Source organism: Triticum aestivum, chromosome 3D, assembly GCF_018294505.1.
Source record: "Triticum aestivum cultivar Chinese Spring chromosome 3D, IWGSC CS RefSeq v2.1, whole genome shotgun sequence".
NCBI lineage: Eukaryota > Viridiplantae > Streptophyta > Magnoliopsida > Poales > Poaceae > Triticum > Triticum aestivum.
In genome coordinates this window covers 41,069,409-41,079,338 of record NC_057802.1, presented here as the reverse complement: position 1 = coordinate 41,079,338, position 9,930 = coordinate 41,069,409, and the positions used below count along the sequence as shown (strand labels likewise).

The following is a 9,930-nucleotide window of genomic DNA, read 5'->3' as shown; positions in this document are numbered from 1 at the left end:
GACAATGTCCGTTCCTTCTCCTTCTTGATCATCAACAATGTCTGTTCCACCGTCAAGGTTCAGAAAAGAAGAGACTACATCCTCTTCTTGCTCATATTCTGAGCCCGGCACATAAGGAATCTCGTTGTTGATGGTGCCCATTAAATAACGTTCAGCCTCCGGATCCCTAAGCGGCTCGGCTCTATCGTCCGCCATATGTCACTCCTGCATGTAGTAAAAATTCTTTAAGTATAAAGGAATTAAAAAATAAGATTAAGGGGACATAGAGGAGGAGGAATTAAAAAATAAGATTATTGAGCACTGCCAAGTATTTTGTTTTTCCTTTTCTTTTTCCTTTTCTTCTTCCTTTTCTTTTTCCTTTTCTTCTTCCTTTTCTTTTTCCTTTTCTTCTTCCTTTTCTTCTTCCTTTTCTTCTTCCTTTTCTTTTACCTCTTCTTCTTCCTTCTCTTCTTCCTTTTCTTTTTCCTTTTCTTATTTTGTTTTTCCTTTTCTTTTGTTTTGTTTTGTTTTTGTTTTGTTTTGTTTTTGTTTTTGTTTTGTTTTGTTTTGTTTTGTTTTCTTTTCTTTGTTTTTCTTTGTTTTTCTTTGTTTTGTTTTCTTTGTTTTGTTTTGTTTTGTTTTCTTTTTTGTTTCTTTTCTTTTCTTTTTCTTTTTTGTTTTGTTTTGTTTTGTTTTGTTTTTCTTTTCTTTTGTTTTGTTTTTCTTTGTTTTTCTTTGTTTTTGTTTTGTTTTCTTTGTTTTTCTTTTGTTTTTCTTTGTTTTTCTTTGTTTTGTTTTCTTTGTTTTTCTTCTGTTTTTCTTTTGTTTTCTTTTGTTTTTCTTTTGTTTTTCTTTTGTTTTCTTCTGTTTTTATTTTGTTTTTGTTTTGTTTTCTTTGTTTTCTTCTGTTTTTCTTTTGTTTTCTTTGTTTTTCTTCTGTTTTTCTGTTGTTTTTGTTTGTTTTCTTTTGTTTTTCTCTGTTTTGTTTCTTTGTTTTTTTCTTTGTTTTCTTCTGATTTTCTTTTGTTTTTGTTTTGTTTTCTTTGTTTTTCTTCTGTTTTCTTTTGTTTTTCTTTTGTTTTGTTTTTCTTTGTTTTCTTCTGTTTTTTCTTTTGTTTTTCTTTGTTTTCTTTGTTTTTCTTTTATTTTGTTTTTTCCTTCGTTTCTGGCGCGGCGGCGGGAGGCGGAGGACGGCAGGCGGCGGCAGGAGGCGGAGGACGGCAGGCAGGCGGCAGCGGGCGGCGGGCAGGGCAGGGGCAGGGGCAGCGGGGGGCGGGCAGGGGCAGGGGCAGCGCGTCGGGCGGCGGGCAGGGGCAGGGCAGGGCAGGGGCGGCGGCGAGGCGCAGGGGCAGGGCGGGGGCGGCGGCGGAGCTCACTGGGGCAGGGCAGGGGCGGCGGCGAGGCGCAGGGGCAGTGCAGGGGCGGCGGCGGAGCTCACTGGGGCAGGGGAAGTGGGGGGCGACGGAGCTCACTGGGGCAGGGGCGGCGGCGTCGGGGCAGCGCGTCGGCGTCGGGGCAGCGCGTCGGCGTCGGGGCAGCAGCCTGGCAGCGGCGGGCGGCGATCGGCGTCGGGGCAGGGCTTCGGCGTCGAGAGGAGAATGGGAGGTGGCGGAAACTGCTAAGTGCTCTATATATAGACAGAGCTTTAGTCCTTTAGTCGCGGTCCGCCTCCCCAACCGGGACTAAAGGGTTTTGGCGCTGCTTTCATTCCCGCGCAGAAAGAGCCTTTAGTCGCGGTTGGGGACACCAACCGAGACTAAAGGGTACCTTTAGTCGCGGTCCGCCTCCCCAACCGCGACTAAAGGTCCTTTTTCATATAAAATAAAACTAATTCATTTTAAAATCTTAAAAATACAATTATATATCAAATAAATCAGAAAAATAAAACTAATTCATTTTAAAATCTTGAAAATACAAATAATATATCAAAAAAATCAGAAAAATAAAACTAATTCATTTTAAAATCTTAAAAATACAATTATATATCAAAAAAATCAGAAAAATAAAACTAATTCATTTTAAAATCTTAAAAATACAATTATATATCAAAAAAGTCAGAAAAATAAAATATCAAAAAAATCAGAAAAATAAATCTAATTCATTTTAAAATCTTAAAAATACAATTATATATCAAAAAAATCAGAAAAATAAAACTAATTCATTTTAAAATCTTAAAAATACAATTATATATCAAAAAAATCAGAAAAATAAAACTATTTCATTTTAAAATCTTGAAAATACAAATAATATATCAAAAAAATCACAAAAATAAAACTAATTCATTTTAAAATCTTAAAATACAATTATATATCAAAAAAATCAGAAAAATAAAACTAATTCATTTTAAAATCTTAAAAATACAATTATATATCAAAAAAATCAAAAAAATAAAACTAATTCATTTTAAAATCTTGAAAATACAAATAATATATCAAAAAAATCATAAAAATAAAACTAATTCATTTTAAAATCTTAAAAATACAATTATATATCAAAAAAATCAGAAAAATAAAACTAATTCATTTTAAAATCTTGAAAATACAAATAATATATCAAAAAAATCAGAAAAATAAAAATAATTCATTTTAAAATCTTAAAAATACAATTATATGTCAAAAAATCAGAAAAATAAAACTAATTCATTTTAAAATCTTAAAAATACAAATAATATATCAAAAAAATTCACATGATCCATTCAACAAAGTTTGGTACAATAAATTATTACACATCAATTTTTCCCTTGTGTCCCTGCTTGCTTACGATTGTGCCGTATCCATGGAGCATCCTCATCATTTAACTTAATGCTTGGGTCAGTGTTCACTTTGAAGGGCGGAATTTCACCAAACATATTATAATCTTCTGACATGTCTGTCTTGTCCTCCACTCCCACCATGTTTCTTTTCCCTGAAAGAACAATGTGGCGCTTTGGATCATCGCATGATGTACTGATCGTTTTCTTATCTTTCCGTTTCCTCGGTTTGCTACTCATGTCCTTCAAATAAAAAACCTGAGCGACATCTTTGGCAAGGACGAATGGTTCGTCAAGGTAACCAAGATTGTTGAAATCCATCATTGTCATTCCGTATTGCTCGTCCACCTTTACCCCACCTCCTGTTAGCTTGAACCATTTGCACCGGAATAAAGGGACCTTAAAGGAGGGTCCATAGTCAAGTTCCCGTATCTCCTCTATGTAACCATAATATGTGACCTTTTGCCCATTCTCGGTTGCTGCATCAAAGCGGACACCACTGTTTTGGTTGGTGCTCTTTTTATCTTGGGCGATGGTGTAAAATGTATTCCCATTTATCTCGTACCCTTGGAAAGTCGTTATAGTCGAAGATGGTTTCTTGGCCAACATGTACAGCTGATCTCCAACATCATTGTCATTCATTAAATGTTTTCGCAACCAACTGCCGAAAGTCTCCATGTGGGCCTTTCTAATCCAGGATTCAGGCTTCCCCGGGTTGTCCGAGCGTAAAATATTCTTGTGTTGCTCGAAGTACGGAGCCACCAAGCTGGAATTTTGCAGAACTGTGTGGTGTGCTTCAGTCATAGAATGACCATCCGTACATATCGTTGATTTCCTTCCGTTCGTGCCTTTTCCACTTAGTCTCCCCTCGTGCCGCGATTGAGCAATACCAATCGGCTTAAGGTCAGGAACATAGTCAATACAGAACTCAATTACCTCCTCATTTCCATAGCCCTTGACGATGCTTCCTTCTGGCCTAGCACGGTTACGAACATATTTCTTTAATACTCCCATGAACCTCTCAAAGGGGAACATATTGTGTAGAAATACAGGACCGAGAATGGAAATCTCTTCGACTAGGTGGAGCAGGAGGTGCGTCATAATATCGAAGAAGGATGGTGGGAACACCAACTCGAAACTGACAAGGCATTGGACCACATCGTTCTGTAACCGTGGTAGATCTTCTGTATTGATTACCTTCTGAGAGATTGCATTGAGGAATGCACATAGCTTCACAATGGCTACTGGAACATTTTCCGGTAGGAGCCCCCTCAAAGCAATCGGAAGCAATTGCGTCATAATCACGTGGCAGTCGTGAGACTTCAGGTTTTGGAACTTTTTCTCCGCCATGTTTATTATTCCCTTTATATTCGACGAGAAGCCAGACGGGACCTTCATACTGCTCAGGCATTCAAAAAAAATGACCTTCTCTTCTTTGGTAGGAGCGTAGCTGGCACGACCTTGAAACCATTCCGGATGCCGGTCATCTGGGTCTTTCAAAAGTTGCTGGTCCTGCCGTGCTTCCTTTGTATCATTTGTCTTCCCATACACGCCCAAGAAGCTTAGCAGGTTCACGCAAATATTCTTCGTAACATGCATCACGTCGATTGCAGAGCGGACATCTAGGACTTTCCAATATTCTAGCTCCCAAAATATAGATTTCTTCTTCCACATGGGTGCGTGCCCGTCAACTCCCCGCGGAACTGATTGTCTGCCAGGACCCTTTCCAAAGATGACTTTCAAATCCTTGACCATATCAAATATCTCAGCACCAGTACGTTCCGCAGGCTTCGGCCGGTGATCTGCCTTGCCGTTGAAATGCTTGCCTTTCTTTCTTACGTTATGATTTCGGGGAAGAAATCGACGATGACCCAGGTACACGTTCTTCTTACAATTAACCAAACGTACACTTTCAGTCTCATGTAAGCAGTGCGTGCATGCATTGTATCCCTTATTTGTCTGTCCCGAAAGGTTACTGAGAGCAGGTCAATCATTGATGGTTACAAAAAGCAACACTCGTAGGTCAAATTCCTCTCCTTTGTGCTCATCCCAGACACGTACACCAGGTCTGGCCCACAACTGTAAAAGTTCATCAACTAATGGCCTTAGGTACACATCGATGTCGTTCCCGGGTTGCTTTGGACCTTGAATGAGCACTGGCATCATAATGAACTTCCGCTTCATGCACAACCAAGGAGGAAGGTTGTAGATGCATAGAGTCACGGGCCAGGTGCTATGGCTGGAGCTCTACTCGCCAAAAGGATTCATGCCATCAGTACTTAGACCAAATCTTATGTTCCTTGCGTCAGCTGCAAAATCTTTGAACACTCTGTCGATCTTTCTCCATTGCGTTCCATCAGCGGTGTGTCTCAACTCCCCGTCGGACTTACGGTCCTCTTTGTGCCATCGCAACGACTTGGCATGCTTTTTGTTCCCGAACAGACGTTTCAACCGTGGTATTATAGGAGCATACCACATCACCTTGGCGGGAAACCCTCTTCCTGGGTTTCTCGCCCTCAACATCGTCACCAGGGTCATCGCCTCTGATCTTATAACGCAATGCAGTGCATACAGGGCATTCATTCAAATTCTCGTATTCACCGCGGTAGAGGATGCAGTCGTTAATGCATGCATGTATCTTCAGAACCTCTAAACCTAGAGGGCAGACAACCTTCTTTGCTTCGTACGTACTGGTGGGCAACTCGTTATTCTTCGGAAACATATTCTTCAACATTTTCAGCAAATTTTCAAATGATGAGTCACCTACACCTTCCTGTGCCTTCCATTTTAGCAAATCCAGTGTGCAGCCCAGCTTTTTCAGACTATTATCGCATCCTGGATACAACGACTTTTTGTGATCCTCTAACATGCGATCCAAATTCTCCCTATCCTTGTCAGTTTCGCAACGTCTCCGTGCATCAGCAATGGTCCGACCAAGATCATCAGCGGGCTCATCATGTGCCTCTTCTTCACCTTCACCTAACCCTTCCCCACCTTCAGCATCATCCTCCATGAAAGTATCACCGAAATGATCATGATAGTTGTCATCGATATCATCCCCTTCTTCATTTTCTTCCATTCTAACCCCTCTTTCTCCATGCTTGGTCCAACAATTATAGCTTCGCATGAAACCGTGCCAAAGCAGGTGCATGTGAACGTCTCTTGAGGAGGAGTAACCCTTCTGATTCTTACAGACAGCACATGGACAGATAATAAAACCTTGCTGCTTGTTCGCATTTGCCACTACGAGGAAATCTTTCAAACCCGTAGTGAACTCGCCGGAGAGTCGGGGACCATACATCCATTGCCGATTCATCTGCATTATTATTATATAAAGTATATAATTAACCATCATGCATTTGTTAAACTAACTAGCTAGAAATAATACAAATTAAACAATGAACTACACACATGCATATTTTATCAATGACACATGAAAGGTTCAAGTTGCTAACCGCGATCGCGGAGGAAAAATAAATGAGAAAGCTCAAGTGTGGCTCGGACACTTCATATCATGTTTGTTTCAGGCTCTCAGGCATTTCATCGAACACCTTGTGTGCATAGGAGGAACCAAAAGCAAACCCACCACCCCCTTCTGAATATTGTGAAGTGAGCTGAGTGAAGTGAAGTGAGCTGAGTCCTATATATAGGGATGGGCCTTTAGTCCCGGTTGGCCTGGCCAACCGCGACTAAAGGCCTTCGGGGACCTTTAGTCCCGGTTGGCCAGGCCAACCGGGACTAAAGCCCCTCCCGTCCGCCAGCTGTCGACCGAGCGCGCTGGGCCCAGATAGTTGGTCGCGGGTCTCCTCCCGAACCACGACTAAAGACCCCTTTTGTCGCAGTTCGATTATTTTGGGGACTAATGGGGGCGTATGGAAGCCTCTTTTTCTACTAGTGCACGGTGCTGTCGGCCACCATCGCAGACAGCCGCGTGCGCATGTCGATCTCTTCCCCGCTGGCAGCGCTGGCGCGGAGCATGGCGGCGACTTCCTCCTCCCGGATTGCACGGAAGGAGAGGACTCGGCGGGCGGTGAGGAGCTCGGTGACGGCTATCCGGCGCATCTGTCGCCAGTGGTCGCCATAGGGGTCTAAGGCGATGTCCCGCCCGCCGTTGGTGATCACGCGCACGGCAGAGCTCATGGGCCGTGTGGCGAACGAAGCGTCGTGGGTCCTCATCACTTCGCGAGCGCCGGAGCGGGAGGAGACGACGAGCGTGGGCACCTCGCCAAGCTGGAGCAGCATGACGGGCCACCCATGCCGCCGCGCCAAGTCGCGCAAGGCCCGGTGAGGGAGCTGCCCGGCTATGTGGTGCAGACTGCCGATCACCGGCAACGTCCACGGCCCCGGCGGCTGGCCCATTGTTTTGTTTTGTGCTAGCTCCAAATGTGATTGTCGCTTGGGCTCGTATATAGTACTCCTACTAATATTCCCGGCATCGAGACTCTGCAGATGAACCATTATAAGCTGCCATGCTGCTGCTTAATTTCTTTTTTGTTGTTGATGTTTTATTTTTTTTTGAAATTGGAACACTGTGGTTCCATTACTCAAACAGGCACAGCTCGATCGCTAGCCACCAGCACACTTACATCATCCGGCACTGCCTCCAACCACAGCCGTTGGGGCTCTTGGCCATTGCTGCCCAACGCAGCAAGGGCGTGGGTGACTTTATTACAGTCTCGAGGAACAAATGAGAAAGCAAATGTGCTGAAATTAAGACAGATAAACTGGTGGATATCTCTGAAAAGAACACCTTCCGGGGCCCGATCATACTCGGAACTCTGTACCGCATGCAGAAGGGTTTGGCAATCCGATTCCAGCACTATGTTGGAGATCCCCCATACTGCAACAGCTGACAGCTCCTGAAGGCAAGCCTCCGCTTCAGTATGAATAGCACTGACTGCATGTCTAATCTTTCCTGCCCCCGCCCCGACTGCAACTCCAGTGTTATCGCGGATTACAAAACCCCATCCTCCGGACCCTGCAGTACTATGGAACGCCCCATCAATATTGATTTTCAATTGATCCCCATCAGGCTTTGTCCATCTGCATGCCGGTCTGGCGCTCTGTTCCTTTACTGATTTCATTTTGAGCTGCAGGTGTTCCAAACCCAGGATCTCGCATCAGCAGCCGTGTTCTCCACCCGGCACATCTTCTCCCCTTTATTTAATTTATTCCTATGATTCCACCATTTCCATAGCATGCATGCCACTAGCACTTGGTCATGTTCACGTAATGTGATGATCTGCTGCACCACTTCCCTGGCATTTGCACATGCACAAAGCCGTAGTCGAACCTCTTCTAACTGCATTTCTCTTCAGAGTTTCTTCTCCTCCTTGCATCTTACGAATAAATGGCACCCGTCTTCATCCAGTCTTTGGCAGCACAAATAGAGAATATCACATTCAATCCCCTTACGCCTGATGTTCGATTTGACTGGCAGGCTATTGTGAGCCAGACGCCACATGAACTGTTGCACCTTGGGTGGGCAGGGTATGTCCCAAAGCTTTTTCCAGTCAATCTCCGGCTGTACTGGGTTGATAGTAGTAGGAACAGCTGCATCATCTCTAGCTTTTATATAGACATGATATGCCGACTTGACGGAGAATTGGCCCCTCCCGTCATAGTGCCACGCGTGAAAATCCTCAAAATCCTCTCTTATAGGTGTTGCCAATATGACAGCAGCATCTTCAGGCCAAAAAATGTCCCGGACTAGCTGCTCATCCCAAGTCATTGTCATAGGGTCAATAAGCTCTGACACTGTAGTAAGTACACAGTTGCCCCGCGGGGTTCGAGGTCGTCTTGTTCCATCCTTGGCGAGCCACGGATCAGACCAGATGTTTATGTTGGTTCCATCTCCCACCCTCCATATAATCCCTTCTTTCAGCAGTTGCACACCTTTAAGGATACTTCGCCAAGTATATGAGATTCCCGCCTCTGGTTGAGCATCCAGAATTGATGTATCAGGGAAGTATTTGGCCTTGAGGAGACGGGCACATAAGGAGTCAAGGACTGTGAGCATTCGCCAAGCCTGCCTAGCGAGCATGGCAAGATTAAACCCATGCAGATCTCTGAACCCCATACCCCCTTTACTCTTTGGTCGCGTGAGTAACTCCCAGCTTAGCCAGTGAATTTTCTTCATATCATCTTGCTGAGCCCACCAATATCTGCAGATCATTGCCCCCATTTGCTCGCATAGTGATTTTGTCAGGTCGAAGCACGACATAGCAAAAGTGGGAATCGCTTGTGCACAAGCCTTGATCAGCACGTCCTTAGCTGCCCTTGAGAGTAGCCGTTCGATCCAGCCTTGAATCTTCTTCCATATTCTGTCCTTAAGATACTCAAAGACCTGGGATTTCGCTGCACCAACATACACAGGAAGGCCGAGATATTTTTCAGTCCTAGCATCTGCCCGTATGTTCAAAATATTCAGCACCACTTTCCGGTCCTCACTCCTTGTGTTCTTACTAAACATCGCTGAAGACTTATCAAAATTTATCACCTGCCCCGAGCAGTTCTCATATAGTTCTAGCACATGTTGCAGTGTTGTGGCACTTTCGCCATTGGCTTTCATTAGTACCACCGAGTCATCTGCGAACAACAAATGGTTGAGACTTGGAGCAGTACTACACAGTTTTAAACCCTTCAAACTACCATCTACCTCAGCTTTATTCAGCAGTGAAGAAAACCCTTCAGCACATAGCAAAAAAAGGTAAGGAGACAGTGGATCTCCTTGGCGTAATCCTCTCTGTGGGACAATCTCCTCTGTATAGCTCCCATTAATTTTGACCCTGTATGACACCGATGAGATGCAGAGCATGATCTTATCAACCCACCTTCTGTCAAAGCCCATTTTTTCCAGAAACTTCCACTCCACCCGGTCATAAGCCTTACTCATATCCAATTTGATAGCAGCAAAACCATCTCTTCCCTTCCTCTTATTCTGCATATAATGTGTGCATTCATAGGCAATCAAGATATTATCTGTGATGAGCCGGCCAGGTACAAATGCGCTTTGACTTGGAGATATAATGTCAGAGAGGATTTGTTTGAGCCTATTTGCCAGTACCTTTGACACCAACTTATATACCACATTACATAAACTTATCGGTCTCAGGTCCTTCATACTGTCCGGATTTTTTGTCTTGGGGATCAAAACCACACAAGTATCATTCCACCCTACTGGCATAGGCCCTCCATTAAGA

General features: G+C 43.9%; 1 protein-coding gene across 1 annotated transcript; it reads right to left on the bottom strand.

Annotated features, from left to right (window-relative positions):
* Positions 1-6,619: 6,619 nt before the first annotated feature.
* LOC123076116 (zealexin A1 synthase-like) lies at positions 6,620-7,087 on the bottom strand. Its single transcript, XM_044498528.1, has one exon. It carries the CDS (start codon positions 7,085-7,087, stop codon positions 6,620-6,622), a length of 468 nt encoding a protein of 155 aa, XP_044354463.1.
* Positions 7,088-9,930: the final 2,843 nt, after the last annotated feature.

Excerpts from the sequence above, each read along its gene's own strand:
- LOC123076116 (XM_044498528.1), bottom strand. The coding sequence starts at position 7,087 with ATGGGCCAGCCGCCGGGGCCGTGGACGTTGCCGGTGATCGGCAGTCTG.